Consider the following 17,884-nt stretch of genomic DNA (forward strand, 5'->3'; position numbering starts at 1 on the left):
GCTCTGCCCTCCGAGGGCGACGGGCGTGGCCACGCGGGGGGAGGGCGGGCGGTGGCAGGGGCGGGAGCGGATATAACGGCGCTTGCGCGCGCGGTCACAAGCGGGGTCGGAACCTCAGAGCGCGAGACCCTGACGCCTTGGCAGCCGGAGCCCGCGACGCCGGACCCGGAGCGCACAGTGGGCGGGGAAGACGGAGATTTCTTCGCCCTGCTCGCCCTTGGTGTTTTGCGAACACATCGCGGCTCCCGGCTCTTGCAGGGTTCATTCTTGTGCGGTGCCCAGAAGCAGGAACGGTCCACGATGAACCGCTTGACACAGCACCTGCGGGAGCTGTTGAAGACGATGGGCAGTGGTCGCGATTTTGATAGAGTTTTGGAAAAGGTATTGGAGTCAAAGCCTTGGCTTCTAACGGAAGTACGATGCTTGGGGCGGGTTGCGCCGAAAATTAGTAGCTCTCGCTAGATTCTGTTGGACGCCCCGGTTAATTCAGCAATGATGATTACTACTGTTATGGAGAGCCATTATGTGCCAGGTCAAGTGCATAGTTTATTTCATCTAAATGTACATAAATACAGGTCTTCATTGATTTCCGATTGGGCTACGTCCAGATAAATCCATTGTAAATTGAAAATATGGCACGTCCAAAGTGCATTCAGTATACCTAGCCTACATGGCTTACTTAGCCTAGCCTATTTTAAATTTGCTCAGATCACTTCTTAGCCTGCAGTTGGGCAAAACCGTCTAACACACAGCCTGTTTTGTGAGAAGTGTTGAATATCTTATGTAGTTTATTGAGCGCTGTACTGAAAGTGAAAAACGGAATGGTTGTATAGGTACAGAGTAATTTTAAGTATAGTCGCTTACCGTCCTGATGGAGGGCCTGACTGGGAGCTTCCTGCCACTGCCTAGCGTCAGGAGAGCATGGCCCTGCATGCATGTAGCTAGCCTGGGAAAAGATCGAAACTCGAAATTCGAAGTCGTCTCTATTGAGTGTGTATCGCTTTCACGCCATAGTAAAATTGAAAAATCCTAAGTCAAACCATCGTAAGTCGGGGACTGTTTGAAGGATTATCACTTGTTCTGGAGACACAGTTGCTCGGTTTCAGAGCTAGAAAGGACTTTAAAGTTCAACCCTTGAACAAACAAATGCCTGTAGTGCTCTGGGGGGGAAAGTAATCTATATTTACCATGCACTTGCAGCCTAGAGCGTTTGAAAGTAAAAACTTGCAGTCAGGGAGGAAGGACAAGTTCTGGTGGAGTGGCCCTACAGAGTTAGGCAGGCTAGCCCCTGTCCCCTTTGCCACATGAACAGACTAGCCCAGATTCCTAGTTCTCGCGGTCTGTGTAGAAATCCTGTTCCACAGGAGTCATTTATAAATAAGCATGAATAACAGAAGCCCTTGGTTATGTCAGATTTGCAAGACATTTAACAACCTAAGAACTTTTAGGTTTTTTTCTGAATATTTTAAAGCACGCATGCCTGTTTTCCTTCTGATTAGCAAAGAGTTTGGGGACATTTGGAAATAGGTCACTTAAAAGTGGAGTTTAAACACAGACCAACTGCATTCATTGGAAGAATGTGGTGCATTAGACCAAGGTCTTCCTCCTGGAAACAACACCTGGGCTGTATGTTCAACATGTGAATAACTTTCCCTAATTATCTGTAAGGGCTTTTGTGAAAAACATAGGAAATAATACTTAGGCAAATGTATTTAATGTTTTCAAATAGCAAACACGATAAAATAACAAACACAATACACGACTTTATAATTAACCCTTTGAGAGATCTCTTATGCAAAGAAAGAAGTATTGGACTCGGGGGGAGGTTTGAATTCCTTAAAAATTCTGGAGCCATTTTCATTGTTAACCTTTTGGATGTGTGTCCTCTCATGATAATCTTGTCATGGGTTGGATTTGCCTTTGAGTGTCTGGTTAAAATTCTCTTAAACTTCGTGTGTGCCTGCCTGAGTCGGCACTGGTGGTAACTTGCCTTCCAAGAAGAGCACTGGTGGTAACTTGCCTTCCAAGAAGATATGCCTGTTCAACCAGATGTATAGAGTTTCTCAGATGTTGCAGTTTAAAGTTGGGTAGTGATACCAATTATTCTAGACCCAGCACTGTCCAACAGAGATACAGTGCAAGATACAAGTGCAAGCCACATGCATAATTTTATATGTATAAAATTATAAAACAAAAAGAAATAAGTAACATTAATTTTAGTAATATATTTTAAGCAACTCATTATATCGAAGATAGTGTTTTAGTATGTTATCAATACAAAAGAGTATTATTTTAGGGGGACTTCATCTTTGAAGTCCGGTGTGAATTTTACACTCAGAGCACATCTCAATTCATACTGACGATGTCTCAAGTGCTCAATATGGAGTTGTGGATAGTGACTGTGATACTAACTGCACAGGTCAATACCATTGTAGGTGCTCTGTATTAATTTGATCTAAAATAGGATTTGTGGTTGTTTGTTTTGTGTGGGCAGAGTTGCTAGGGCTAAAATATATATTTATGCAGGGGGCGCCTGGGTGGCTCAGTGGGTTAAGCGTCAGGCTTCTCACGGTTTGTGAGTTGGAGCCCTGTGTTGGGCTCTGTGCTGACAGCTCAGAGCCTGGAGCCTGCTTCGGGTTCTGGGTCTCCCTCTCTCTCTGCCCTTCCCCTGCTCATGCTCTGTCTCTCTCTCTCTCTCTCTCTCTCTCTCTCAAATAATTAACATTAAAAAAAAATCCCCCAGTCCAAATGTCAGTAGTGCTGATGTCGAAAAACCTTTTGAATCACTCACTTTGTGCTGGGTTAAAACTAGATAAATTGCTACTCTCTCGTTCCAAGTTTGCTAACCAGTTGTTCAGATCAGACTTCCACATGTCTTGGTATGAGACAGAATGTGGTCTGTCTCTAAGTCTCTACTAACAATTATTTATATTCTCTTTGTTAAAATAACCAGTGTGTTTTCTGTTGCGTCCCTGGACCTTGGCTGACAAAAGTATTTTATGTCAAATAGTTGTCCCTTTGGTTAAATATGACACCAGAGATTTTTCAAGGCATGGATGCTCATTCTTAAGCATTTAATGCAAACGCCTTGTTAAAACTAAATTGGAGTAAGGATGCATATGATCTTTCAGACACACCTGTGTGCTTACTTCACTGCTTTTGCAAAGATGAAGAGGGATGATGTTTCTTAATATTAACAAGCGTGAGAAGCGGTGGTGCAGTATCAGTGCTCTCCATCTGCCCCTTGCCCCGTTCCCACAGTGGCCCCACAGGTGTTCCATAGGAATCATTTATAAATAAGCATGAAAAACAGAAGCCCTGGGTTCTACCAGATTAGCTAACTACCCCAAGAAAGAGAAACACCTTATCCAAAGAGAGTTGTGTTTTTTTTTTCTTGATTATATGGTAAGAAAATTCTGTCCTAACCTTTGATTCTTTCAATGATTTTTTTAAAAGCCAATGAATTAAATAGAAGAACACTTGAAAATTTGGCTGATAATATGCCAAGGGGAGTTTTGGTTTTTGGACAGATATTGTACCCCAGCATATAGAATCTGCTAAAGGATGGTGACTTTCTGTTCTTCCCAAAATGACTTATTGAAGAAGGCACCTTCCTATCAGTCCTGGTACAGATGTCAACCTCGTGCACGAGGTCTTACATTGGAGCTTCTTTATTTTAGCCTGTTCTAAAAACAAAAAAAACCACCTCTGGTTTATTGATGTTTATAGATACCCACAAAACCTATCTTTTGTAAAATACTGATAGAGAAGAACCAACACTGAGAGTCCTGCTCTTGCTGTAAGATCACTTTAAAATCAGTCGACAAACCGAGTACTGTGAGATGATGAAGAAATACCAACACAGTTCCTTGCCTTCTAGGAGTTTATCATCCAGGAGAGGAGAAAAGTGGGATCTAGGGAAGTACCAGTCCCATCAACCGTTCCCTGAGAAAAAAGAGTCCCATGAATAAAAAAGTTCAGGAAACATTGATGGTGGATCCCCCCACTTTTTTCAATGTATTTATTTTAATGTTTATTTTTGACAAGAGAGCACAAGCAGGGGAGGGGCAGAGAGTGAGGAGGACCAAGGATCTGAAGTGGGCTTTATGCTTGACAGGGATGAGCCTGGTGGGGGCTTGAACTCACCAACCACGAGATCATGACCCCAGCTGAAGTCGATGCTCAACCGACTGAGCCACCCAGGTGCCCCATATCCTCCCCTTTTTAAAAAAAAATTGCAGCAAAATATACATGATGTAAAATTTGTCATCTTAGCCACTTTAAAGTGTACAATTCAGTATTGCATTCACATTGTTGTGCAAGCAACCATTAACCATCATCGACCTAAATGTCTAACCATAGGGGAACTGGTGAAAGAAATCCCTTATAGCTCTATGTAAAAAAGGCACATTTTAAAAAATGACTTCTTATCATAGGAGCATGTCATTAAATGATGCGTATGACTTTATAAAATTAGAAATTGTTATATTTATTTACAATAATAGCATTTACTATGTGTCTGGCACTGTGCATTTCACTAATTTAAACTCTTTATGGCAAGAGATACAATAAATGTCGAAATCCAGGGCACCTGAGTGGCTAGCTCAGTTGGTTAAGCATCTGACTCTTGATCTTGGTGTCATGGGTTCAAACCTGATGTTGGGCTCCTGGCTGGGTGTAGAACCTCCTTTAAAAAAAAAAAGCATTAAGGAATCTACTCCTGGAGTCATTGTTGCACTATATGGTAACTCACTTGGATGTAAATTTAAAAAAAGAATAAATAAATAAGTCAAAATACAACTATCTGGAAAAGAATTAAGAAAAGTAGTCAGCGAGTAAGCATGAAGGATTGTTCAGCAGCACCCATAACCTGGCTAATGGCAAACTTAAACCATGAGACACTGTGTTATTTTGCCCATCATATTGTAAAAAGAGCAATTACGAGGAATAATATGCATTCCTGAGGATGAATTCGGGAATGAGGCACTCTTACTCAGTGGTTTTGAAAAGTGATCTGGCAGATTGGTTAAAAATCTACATAACCTTTTTACCCAGCTACCTAATTCTGGTAATCTATCTTCCGCAAATAAAAGCATCTTTGTTTGTAATGGTAAAAAATATTCAAAGAACATATATCAAGCAATACTTTACTAAATCTAATATAGTCAAATACTAGGGAATCCCACAAAGCAATTAAAGAAGATTTCTGTGATATGAGCTACAAGCATGACTATCCTACCGGGAAGAGAAAAATGAAAGTTGCAAAGTAATGCGTATCATGTGATCCCGCCTTTGTAATTTTTTTTTTTAATTTTTTTTTTTCAACGTTTATTTATTTTTGGGACAGAGAGAGACAGAGCCTGAACGGGGGAGGGGCAGAGAGAGAGGGAGACACAGACACAGAATCGGAAACAGGCTCCAGGCTCTGAGCCATCAGCCCAGAGCCCGACGCGGGGCTCGAACTCATGGACCGCGAGATCGTGACCTGGCTGAAGTCGGACGCTTAGCCGACTGCGCCACCCAGGCGCCCCCCGCCTTTGTAATTTTATATAAAGAAAGGAAAAAAGCCTTCTATGTGCATATATGTTTGAAAAAGTCTAGAGAATGATATTGCAGGATACATGGCACTGAAGGGGTGGGAGGTAGGAAAATGCATCTCTACACTGTTTATTCGTATGAAATGATCGTTGCAGTTAAAAATCTAATAAAGAGGAGGAACGTGGCAATTTAGATGGCTCAGAGATAGAATTTAAGGAGTCAAGATACAATTAGTGAAATCATGGGCTCAAGTCAAGAGTTACTGATACCATAGGGAAAAGGGATTTGGCATCAGTTCAGAGCAACTCTACATATTTTGTGAAATTAAGAACTGTAGCAGTGGTGGGTGAATGGAGGACCAATTCAAGGGAAATGATTATACACGTCTGTGCGTGGAAGACAGTCAAGGTTTAGTGGCTCCACATACACCTGGAAATGAGATGCTGCTGAAATGTTCTACCACTTGTCCAAGTAGTCCTTTTATTCAAGTCCTCCAGTTCCTGAAGACCTCAGAAAGGTATCTGAGAGCTTTGATAAAAACTAAATATATGCATTTTTGAAATGCAGCACAGAACACTTAAAAAAAAAAAAAAGTAGCCTAATTTTTATTCAACCACCCTGAGAATTGCAGGAATTTCTGGAATACAGAATACAGAGGGAACAGAGATGACTTAAACTTCTTTATTGCTGTTTGATTTGTGGTGCTGTCCTAGGACAAGTCCACTGTTGGCCGGGCCTGGCTCACCATATTTCCATTCCTGCAGGGCTTCCTACCTGTCCTCAGGTACTAGATTCTAAAGTAGATCACCTGCAAAAATTCTACACAAGTCTGTGTTTTTCCCCTTGAGAGGAGATCTGAAGACATGTATAGACCCTGCCGCAGTCCTCAATGTGTCGAGGTCCTTCTCTATTAGCCCCTCTTTTCCAGATTCAAGGCAGCAGAGAACCTGTATATGAGAGAAATCTTACCAATGTGATTAATATACCATAGAGGCTTCACAGAATCCACCTTTATAGGTATTCTAGAAGAATTCAATAAAGCCTGCCATTTACCAGCCATTGAGAAACAATAGTGATGGTTTACGTTTCTTCACAAGCATGTCTGTCACCATTGTCACCACTCCAATGAACAAGAGCAGAATGTCACTTCATCTGGTCAACTCTTACGCGAATATTTTGTTAAATTCCTCTTAGCTGTTCCCTTGGGCTTTGTTTGCCTCCCATGGCACTCACTTGCTAACTTTTGTATTTTTGGCCGTCTCTTACATCCTCTACTAGTTATCTCTCCAAGGACTAGGACAACATCTTATTTTTGGATCCTCTGCCCTTGAGCCAGTCGGCCCCCCATTTCTACTCTTCAAAGTCTTTTTCAAGTGGCAACCACCTCTGTCCTTGAAAAGCTTTCCTTGGCATCCCCAACTGTCTTTGTCTGACCCTGCTGAATACCTTGGCTAACTGTTATTATCAGACTTACTGTGTATTAGTGAAAATACCTATTTTTCTGTCTTCCCTCCCCACGTCAAGAGCACTCTTTGGGAGCAAACCCCTAGTAGATGCTTAATAAGCATTTGTCAGTGCCTAGTGGAAGGTGACCGCCTGGCACACGGAAGATATTCCCGATAGTCTGTTCAGTCGGTTGCTGTGCCAGTAAATGTTGGGCATACTGTTAGAGAATGCTCCTGTAGTTGGCCTTCAGATTCTAATGTATTCACTCACTCAACAAACACTTGCATGCCTACTACGTGCCAGGCACCATTCAAGTCACCAGGAATATAGAGGTGAAGAAAACTGACGAAAATATCCTCCCACGTATGGAACATACATTTTAGTGTGGTCAATTCAACACTAAACAGAATAAGTCAGTCAAATATATAGTATGTTAGATGGTGGTAAGTGCTATAAAAAAATATAAAGCAGGGACCAGTGATAAAGAGTATTGGGACAGGAAGGCTTAAATATTTTTTCCCTACAACATGTATTCCTGTGGGGTTCTGTTATGGAGAGTTCAGTTTTAACTCCTCTCATCTGGGAAGATGTTGCCGAAATAGCGGCACTTTAGTAAAGACCTGAGCAGGTTATGGACACTCAAAGGGGAAGAGTGTTCCCGGCAGAAAAGCAAACGTAAAAGCTCAGAGACTTAAAACACTGTGTTTGCAGTATTTCGGGAGGAATCCCAAGCGGACAAGGTGGAGAGGAGGTATCGGATGGCTTAGTAGGTGGCTGTCACCTTGAAGGGCTTGAACGAAAGAGGGACAGAATTTTGAAAAGAGCGTTCTTGTTGGTAGTGAGAGAGCAGACATAAGGCAGGCAAGGGCAGAGGCAGGAAGGTGAGCCTGGGGACAGCTGTAAGAACTGGGCAGAGGTGGTGGCTTGGACCAGAGCAGAGGGTGAGGAGTGGTGAATTCTGGCCCCTCTGAAGGTTGAGCAGACAGGACTTGTGGGCTCAAGTCAAGAGTTACTGATACGGTAGGGGAAAAGGATTTGGCATCAATGGGTAGTTTGGATTTTGCTGATGGATAGTGAGACAGGAGAGAGAGAGGAGAGAGGACTCTGGGGCTGGGGGCAGCTGCACACAGTAGGCTGTTTGCCCTGCAAAGACTTTATCCAGCTGAGATTGCCCGTGGCCGGGGGCGGGTACTTCTACAGATACGTACACAGGATCTGCTCAGGAAGGAGCCCAACTGCAGCATATAAGACACGGGATCTCACGGGATCATATTCACCTTCAGAAAGGCACCTGGTATTCAGTTTGTTCAAGCCCCTGAAATGAAGCAGAGTTTAAGTCCTAACTGCAGGAAGAAAAGAAGCAGGCCGGAGTCCTCTTCAGTAATATAACAGGCGTTTTGAGTACTCTGAGCCTGACTGGTTTACCTACAAATTTTATTTCATCCTCCTGGCAATGCTGTGACTGTCATCCCCATTTTATACATGAGAAAGTCGAAGCTTACCTTTTCTAAGCCCTTCCGGCTAGTAATTGGGATCTTAACCCACGTATCTGCCCCAAAGCCCATGCCATTAACTCTATTAGTGCCTAACTTTAGAGAACCTGTCCTCCAACCTTCTGAGGGAAACTGAAAGCCAGTGTGGCCTTTGGTGGTCTCATGAGGCCGGATGATAAGATGACCCTAAGACTCGGGTGGGCGGTGCAGAGTAAGAGCCAGCAAAGGGACTGTGGCACTCCACAGAGGAGGAGGAGGAAACCCAGGAGAAGGTGGACGTGGGAGTTCAGGAAAGGCCAGGAAAAGGTTTGGCTGTCTCGACATGCTGAGTGGTCAGGTAAACAAAGGCCTGAAAAATATCCACTGAATTTAGCCATGAGGTCATTCAGTGAATGAGTTTAGTAATTGGAAAATTCTAAGTTCCAATCGGGCGATTTTAAGAAAAATCCATGTGAAACTATACAAACCAACTTGGGGTTTCACAGTTGTGTTCGGGTCCCAACTTTACCAAGGATGAGAACTGAAATGTCTCGATCCCCCATGATATGCCAGGCCGTGTTCCAATTGCTTAATTTGAATGTTACCCTGCTCTTGACCACAGTTAAGGATCTTGCCTCAGCCTGGCTCCAGAGCTGATGCTCTTGCCTATTGATCTAAAGCCACCCGTGCGATTAAACCGCTAAGACACACATTATAAAACCCAAGTGCTGGGCGGCTACAGCACATGGTTGAGCCACGGTACTTCTGTAGCATATGCCCTCTTAGGGGCCCTTACCGGAACTGGCCTGTTTGCCGCTGTGCCTCCCGCCTTCTTGCTCTTCCCTCCTTTCATGAAGGTCCATTTATACGTTGTCCTCAGACACTTCCTTCTGGTATCTGCACTGCGTCACATACGAAATCAGCAATGTCTGTCATCAGGACAACTTGCTTGAAGACAGCCTCTTTCACAAATACATAAACTTCTCATTCACTGACCTCCTCGGTTCTCGGTGCTTTTGTGTGTTAAGTGCGGTCTTTCGTATTCGGCGTCCTTCCGTGGCTGACTCGCGTGGTTACATACACAGCTTTTCTCAGGCCACGTGCCACGCTCCTTTAGGCCCGTGGCAGACACCCTCACTGAGCCAGAGAACACACACGTCTTCATTCATTAGCAGAGGCAGGGTGGTGAGCGGCACAGCGATCACCAGCAGCCACAGTGATGACTGTGGACCGGGACCAGGACCAGGATGACCGGAAACGTCAAGGCCTAAGGAGAACTCTGGGGTCCGCACGGAGCTTCCTGTTGGGGGCCATCTCCTTCGTGCTGACTGTCAGGCATTCCTTCTCACTGTCTTTCCTGGAAAGGTAAGGGAGGAACGGGGAGACGGTTATCGGCGATGGAATCGGAGCCTGGGTGTGCGGGGTGAGGAAGGAGGGTGCCGTGGGGGCAGGAGCCATGGGAACTCGTGTGAACGCGTGAGGAACCGAGGAGAGGCAGTCCGCTGCAGGCCGTGCAGAAAAGGGACAGGTGATCGTATGTGTGCACACATCCGTAATTTTTCCCATAAACCGAGGAGCCCACGTGTTGGGCTGGGCTGAGCCATAAAGGTTCTTGCCATCGTACCGCGGTGGCCCAGGGAATGGAGTGTATGTGGGTGCTTCTCAGCATTGTTGGTTTCGGCCCCGCTGCATCGGAGCAGGCGTGGCAGCTCTCCCTCCGCGTGACACCCGACGCCTCAGGACCCGGTTGCCCGCAGCAGTCCCGGTGAGCCGTGAAGGGAGGGGATTCTGCAGAGGAGTTAAGCCTGAGATGTGGGAGGCGGACGAAAACAACAGGACCCACTTCAGAGATCTGGGTGCGGGTGGAAACAATGCGTGCAGCGTCGCGGAGTGCGGTCTCGAACCCAAAGTTAGCCGTAGTTAATAACCAAACAAACAAGCGTGTCCCCTATAGCCCGTATCTTGACGGAGACCAAGATCACTTATGCTCTCTTTTTTTAACAGGATTCTCCTCATACCCCCCTTCCTCATCAGAGAGAGGTTAGCTCTCCGTGGGCCTCTTCCCCAACAAGACTATTGATTAGCTTTGGGGGCTGGCTCCGACACCACATCGATGCCTTTGTTAGCTTCCAGTGGCTTAATTCCTTTATTTTACCCAGGGAGACGACAGAGGGCGACACATAAAAGCATTTCTTTTGCAGGATCAGGCTGACGGGAACAAAATTCTCTCTACTCCAATGTGTATTTTAAACCACTCGTGTGTACCACTGTGTCCTTTGGCCTTTCAAGTTGGGGGAAAGAAAAACAGTCAAAAACTGTATTCTGCAGTAGAAAGTCAAGCTGACATTTGCATGGCCTCCTGTCACCCCCGCCGAAGTCAGATAATCTCTAACTGATTTCTACTCAACACGGCACCCAACTGCCTTCAGTTCTCTTCCCTGAACTGTCTGGCTTGTTCCCCATCTTCACTTGGCTCACTCCTCCCTGTCCCTCAGGAGCCCTTTCCTAATGTCTGTTCTCTAAAAACCTACTCCATTAAAGTTAGATGCCCTTCAAGCAACCTGTACTCTCTTCTCCAGGAACCCTCCCACTGCAGTGGTCTGCGTACGGGTCTCTTCCTTTAGGTTGCGAACCCCTTACGAGGAGGGATTTGATTTCATTTGTCTTTACGTTGTCAGTGCTGAACATACTCGTGTAAATGCCCGAATGAGGGCAGTTTACACGTTGGTCCTGTTCCATGTGTAGTTTACGAGGACATCTTGTGGCTACATCATTTATCGTGTGGATAGACTTGATCCTGTCTAACATTATTTGCCATTGACTTACCTGTTATGCAAAACATGACATGATATTGTTTAGGATGGTTTATATTGTGTGGCTGTGTTTGTTTTACCTCAGGGCCTAGTTCTCCAGGGGAAAAACAACAGCAAAATCACTAAAGTTGTGGTTTGTGAAACTCCAAAGCGTCTTCCTGGTGGGAGCTGTTAAAGGCCACTGCAAATCCAGAGACATTATAGTGTCTAGGGAGACTTGAAGATAGACAGACCTAGATCTAAATTTCAGGTCTGTCCCATCACGGGTGACCCCAACAACAAACCACCATGAACTTCAGTTACCTACTTAAAGGAGCAGTGGAAACTACCCCTTCCTTATTACATAGTATTTAAGTGTTTGCCACAGAGCCTAGCATAGGAAAATGCCCAGTTAAGATAGCGGTTATCTAGAACCTAATCGTTTAATGCTCGAGACACCCCACACCCCCAAATACAACAGATACACCAAATACTCATCTGTATTCTGCCTGAACACCTCTAGCAACAGCAAAAATGACCATTGCTAAATGTAGCACATCCCATTCACAGCTCAGTTCCAATTTCTCAATCTTACGCTATGACGTTTTTCCTAGTAATTTAAGTAGGATATAAAAACATATTTCTATTATTTTTCCGAAAGCCTTTTTTTTAAAAATTTTTTGAGAGCATGCACGTGAGTGTGGGGGGGGGGAGCAGTGGGCAGAGTGGGAGGGGAGGGCAGGGGACAGAGGATCCAAAGCAGGCTCTGTGCTGACAGTAGAGAGCCCCATATGGGGCTTAACTCACAAACCGTGAGATCATGACCTGAGCCCAAGTTGGATGCTCAACCGACTGAGCCACACCAGGGTCCCCAAAACTTTCCTTTTTAAAGATTTTGATATAAAAATTGTAGTTTATTATTTCCCTTTTTATCTTTTATGTACTTATTTTTCTTTATAATACCATAAATGGGGCAGGATCTTAAAAGCAGTTTAACTTCTGGATTCTGTGAAACTTTGTATATTAAAATGGGTTTATGGTATAAGTTTGTGAATTCTAGACACTCACTGAATCACTGAATTTCTTCCAGTCTATTCAAATTATTTTAAACTATTCATTACAAAGTCATTATAAAAATTACTCTCTGCAAAAACTAGGGAACGTCCAAATGAAACCTATCATGGGTTAACAGATCACAGGGACCAGCTAGCTTTCTTGGTCTAAAATTCTATGGAGACATTGAGATGTCAGGTTGTAATACATAAGGCTGGAAAGCTTAGAATATTTGATTTCTGCAGTGAAGATTAACAAAAACTACTGTCTTTTCCCTAAATATTCCTTTTTCTTTAAAAATAATTTATATATGATGGGCACCTGGGTGGCTCAGTCGGTTAAGCGTCTCTGATTTCAGCTCAGGTCATCTTATGTTTTGTGGATTCGAGCCCCACATCGGGCTTTGTGCTGACAGCTCAGAGCCTGGAGCCTGCTTCAGGTTCTGTCTGTGTCTCCCTCTCTTTCTCTGCCTCTCCCCTGCTCATGCTCTGCCTCTCTCTCTCTCTCTCTCAAAAATAAGCAAACGTTAAAATTTATATTTGGGGTAATTTCTATCAGAGAGAGATTGGCAACTTATTTGAATTTCTGCCCAACTGTTTTGGGGTGACTTAGTTTAAGATTTTAAGTAATCTCTACACCCAGCGTGGGGCTCAAACTTACAACCCCGAGATCAAGAGTTGCACGTTCCACCAACTGAGCCAGTCACGAGGCCCTGGGGTGACTCAGTTTAATCGGACGATAATTCTCGATGGGCTGTTTGGGCTTTCCTAATACCAAAGCATGTTCAGACTTCTTTTTTTCTTTTACACTTAGATGACTCTGGTCTCTGCTACCCCTGGGAAACTGATTTGTGAAATGAGAGTAGAAGACGACCATACCAATAAGTACGGCACTCTGCATGGTGGCATGATAGCCACCTTAGTGGATAACGTATCAACATTGGCTCTGGTATCCACAGAAAGGGGAGCACCAGGAGTCAGTGTCGATATGAACATAACGTATGTATCCAAACTACTACAAATACCTTTTTATAATGTGAAAACTCATTTCAAACAATGAGACTACGTACAGTTGTAACATGAAGAAAACTAGAGGTGCCCCGAGCTGATCATGCTTAAGGGCAAGTATAGATGTGCCCAGAATATCCCAGAGCCTTAGAATCTAGAATTGGAGCAACTGATTTCCAAATGCAGTATGTATGTATCCGGAGGAAAGGGGTAATGACCTAAACATTCAAAGAAGCAAACATTTGGCTTCTGTTATGTATACTGGTTGGGAAAAAAACTCCCGGCTTGTAACCACTGCACAAAGTCCTGAAAAGTGCCACCTGTACAAAGGTCTTAGGAGGGTTGTATTGAGTGCCTATAGAGAAAAGCCTGAATAAAAGTCAGAGTTGGATAAACCTTCATAAAGTATCCATCGCCATTGCCTTGTAACAGAGTGAACACAAAATGGCCAGTTTTGCAATCCTGTATCTCTCCCTGCAGCTGCCACCAGGCTCCATGGGTATAAACTCTGTGGTCAGGAAGCAGCACCCCAGATGTCAGGCTGTCACTCACTCTGGTGAAAATGCCTGCAGGGGTCAGATGTTTCCAAATGTAAAAGATCTAGTTCCAGTTTTAACCAGTACTGGTGCCAGTCCGGTCACTAGAATGCAGGGCGTGGGGGGGTTTGTTTCAGTATGACTGCTTTTTCCACCTACACAACGGAAGAATGATTTTTACTGGGGGCACCCGAAAGCCAATGTTATGCAACATGAGGGCAGTGGAAATAACGTTATCAGATTTGTAGACAATCTCAATCTTTTAATAGGCTCACTTCAGAAAATTCAGCCCGCGTCTACTGTGGAAATAAATGGAGGGTGCCATTCACAGGTCACAGGACAAGGGCAAACGATCTTGAAATCAAGATCCACGGAAAGAACAGTTTCCGTTCATTGTACTGCCGAGCAGGCTGGGCGGTCCTTACCTTACTCTGTGAGTGGGGGTGGGACCCGCTGATGATGCTACTTGGCCTTGGGTGCCTCTGCCCAGAGCACGGATGCCCAAACCTGGCACCTCGGGATCTTGTGAGATCCTACTGCTGCTATCGTCAGCCTAAAGAGTCTTTAGTAAGTCAGACAGCTTCCATCAAGAACTGCCGGAGCTTCAAAAACTGACCCACCTGAGCAGAAAGAGCCTCGAAGGTTTACTGTCGATTTTTCATAAAGAAACAACAACTTATGAATGTATACGGCTCATCACCAGCATTCTAAGGAGCTCGCATTAATTAATTCCTTATAGTTCTCACCTTAGATCGTTTCAAGTGCCGTAAAGTGCAGAATTTACTCAAGTGCAGTTGAGTGAATTCTGAATATTGATAGAAGATAGAGTAGACCCCTCTTACCCATGGGGATATGTTCCAAGACCCCCAGTGGGTGCCTGAATCCACAGGTGGTACCGAACCCTATACATACATACGTGTGATAAAATTTACTTATAAACTACGCACAGTAAGATTAACAAGGATAATGATAATATAGAACAAGCGTGATATATTATGTGAACGTGGTCTCTCAAACTACCTTCTTGTACTGTACTCACCATTCTAGTGAGGATGGGAGAGGATGAGACACCCAGAGCAGCAGACGCAATGAGGGAAAGACGTAGGCAGGGACGCAGCGTTAGGCCACTGTTGACCTTCTGACAGATCAGGAGGATCATCGAATGCTTTATGGACCACAGGTCACCCAAGCTATGGAAAGTCAAACTGCAGGTAAGGGGGAACCTACTGTGTAGACAGACACCAGGAACACTTCACCCAGGATGTTCCCAAATAAAGACGAAAGAGGAAACTTGAAGAAGGGGGGGGGGGCTTCTCATATTTATGGGAAAAGAAACTCGTGGGGATATGAAATGGGGAAGATGAACTTGGTCAAGACCAGCCATTCAAATCTGATAGGACAGAAAGCTTACGGATACCATTCTTCAACTCTTGTAGAAAGAAAATAAGCAACATCTAAGGGATGCACACAACTTCCCGTTTTAAAAAATGTTAAGGTGCGCCTGAGTGGCTCAGTTGGTTGAGCATCCAGCCTTCAGCTCAGGTCACGATCTCAGTCTGTGAGTTCTGTCAGAGCAGAGCCCACCTCCGATCCTCCGCGCCCCTCTCTGCCCCTCCCCTGCTCATGTGCCTGCGTTTGCTCTTTCAAAAATAAATACAGAATTTTTTATTAAAAAAAAATTTTTTTTTAACATTTATTTTTGAGACAGAGCATGAACAGGGGAGGGTCAGAGAAAGAGGGAGACACAGAATCTGAAACAGGCTCCAGGCTCAGCTGTCAGCACAGAGCCCGACGCGGGGCTCGAACCCACGGACCGCAAGATCACTACCTGAGCCGAAGTCAGATGCTTAACCCACTGAGCCACCCAGGCGCCCCAATAAATACAGAATTTTAATAAAAAATTATTTGCTGTTAACTATATTTGTTTCCCTTCAAGGTACATGGCACCGGCTAAAATAGGAGAAGATATAGTGATAACAGCCCATGTTCTGAAGGAAGGAAAAACACTTGGATTTACCTCCGTGGATGTGACGAAGAAGGCCACGGGAAAATTAATAGCACAAGGCAGACACACAAAACACCTGGGAAACCAGAACTAAAGAAATCCAACAGCGAACACCAAGTGTAAATTTGACTTGAACAGATGTAACTTTCAAAATAAATTAGCACAACCAGAAGTGGTGAAGAAATCTTTTCTTTGGAGAAAGTGACAGTGAGTGAGATGCTTTTCATCTTAAACCTCTTCAGTCTGTAATCTATGTATGATAATTGGGTGAAAACATTCTTAGCTGAAAGGGTCTCTGAAAACTTAGGTAAAGCAAAGAAGCTAGCAAGGACATTTTGAAATGAGATTACTTTTTTTTTTTTAATTTTTTTTTTTTAACGTTTATTTATTTTTGAGACAGAGAGAGACAGAGCATGAACAGGGGAGGGGCAGGGAGAGAGGGAGACACAGAATCGGAAACAGGCTCCAGGCTCTGAGCCATCAGCCCAGAGCCCGACGCGGGGCTCGAACTCACAGACCGCGAGATCGTGACCTGGCTGAAGTCGGACGCCTAACCGACTGCGCCACCCAGGCGCCCCAAGATTACTTTTTTTTTAATGTTTATTCATTTTTGAGAGACAGAGACAGAGCATGAGTGGGGGAGGGGCAGAGAGAGAGGGAGACACAGAATCCAAAGCAGGCTCCAGGCTCTGAGCTGTCAGCACAAAGCCTGGCACGGGGCTTGAACTCACAGACTGCGACATCGTGACCTGAGCTGAAGTCAGACACTCAACTGACTGAGCCACCCAGGCATCCCGAAATGAGATTACTTTTAAACTAAAGTCCAATACTAAGCTATTTTAAGCACTTAGGGAAATATAAATGCTTAATCTGTGAATTTATGTCCTTCTCAGCTCTTAAAATAACTGCTACATTTTTTTAAAACCCAATTTCAAGATCATGGAACTTCAAAATTAATGAAACATAGCTCATATTGGAAAATAAAATAGATTGAGCCGTATAGCCTAAAATAGTCCTCAATGAAGTCTGAGGCAAAGCACATTAGTGACATAGGAAATAGTCCGATGGATGTGCTGTTTTTCTCTGATGGAGAATTTATTGAGGTGCCTGGGTGACTCAGTCGAGCGTCCAACTCTTGATTTCGGCTCAGGTCAGGATCTCGTGGTTCTTGAGTTTGAGCCCTGCTTTGGGCTTTAAGCTGATGGTGCAGAGCCTGCTTGGGATTCTCTGCCCCTGTCTCCCCCCCCCCCCCCCACCTCTACCCTTCCCCCGACTCTCTCAAAATAAACTTAAAAAAAAAAGGAAAAGAATTTATCATAGGACTGGCATATTTTGTACTAAGGGCGGGGAGAAAAACATACTATTACCCCTTTTCTAGTACCTAGAATAAAACCACGCAGATCACAAAACGGGATCAGAAAGATTAAATCACAAATCACTTAGTCCATTTCTCAAGTTCTGTTGAACGTGGCATTCTTAGTATTTCATTTTTGCATCATGGGGTCTTCTGAACATTTCATTAACTAAACATCAAAAAGAAAGGAAGCAACTTTAAATAAATTTGGAAACACTATCAGCAGTTAAAGGCTGAGTATTCTTTGCTTGTCTAGGAATACGTGCTTGATCTGTGCTCAACAGAGCAGACTTCCCCGGAGCAGTAAGCACACAGGGCACCCAGTTCTCGATTTCCGAGATTTCCCTCTAAAAGGAACCTGGGCTCCTTGGAGAAAATAGTGGATTCCGGGGCTACGGGGCTGAGATAGGGAAATTGACATGAACATTTCTTGTGCTTGAAAGTAAGCAAGTGTTCAAGTTCAAATAGTAAGAGGCATGCAAACTATGCAGTTTTGGGAAAGAGGAATTGAATCCACACCATGTAGGTAGATAATCCATGGCAGAGCTGGGAGGGCTCTTCCTTACAATAAAATGCTGATATATGTGGAAGGAGGAGTAAATAATGGAAAATTACCAATTTGTAGCTATCCTAGTGAAAGACTGGTTACAGCAAAAATCAGAACTCCTCAGTAGAGCACCT

The 17,884-nt window shown here is 44.2% G+C and overlaps 1 protein-coding gene and 1 long non-coding RNA gene across 5 annotated transcripts; one reads left to right on the forward strand and one right to left on the reverse strand.

Annotated features, from left to right (window-relative positions):
• Positions 1–95: 95 nt before the first annotated feature.
• Positions 96–16,264, forward strand: ACOT13 (acyl-CoA thioesterase 13). Its single transcript, XM_047102250.1, has 3 exons — positions 96–381; positions 13,115–13,299; positions 15,781–16,264. The coding sequence occupies exons 1-3, from the start codon at positions 301–303 to the stop codon at positions 15,941–15,943; spliced, it is 429 nt and encodes a 142-aa protein (XP_046958206.1). The 5' UTR covers positions 96–300; the 3' UTR covers positions 15,944–16,264.
• Positions 6,206–15,378, reverse strand: LOC124528578 (uncharacterized). 4 transcript variants are annotated; one of them, XR_006966186.1, is made up of 3 exons: positions 14,884–15,378; positions 9,253–9,813; positions 6,206–8,299 (listed from the first exon to the last, which is right to left on the reverse strand). It is a non-coding gene; the product is annotated as an uncharacterized LOC124528578 (long non-coding RNA). The 4 variants fall into 4 exon arrangements; XR_006966187.1 differs by lacking the exon at positions 14,884–15,378 and adding an exon at positions 10,081–11,945; XR_006966188.1 differs by lacking the exon at positions 14,884–15,378 and having other exon boundaries at positions 6,206–6,485; positions 8,193–8,299; positions 9,253–11,945.
• Positions 16,265–17,884: the final 1,620 nt, after the last annotated feature.

The sequence above is a fragment of the Lynx rufus genome, unplaced genomic scaffold (genome assembly GCF_022079265.1).
Source record: "Lynx rufus isolate CCGP_SWC_20201006 ecotype Redwood Valley unplaced genomic scaffold, mLynRuf1.p SCAF_6, whole genome shotgun sequence".
Lineage (NCBI taxonomy): Eukaryota > Metazoa > Chordata > Mammalia > Carnivora > Felidae > Lynx > Lynx rufus.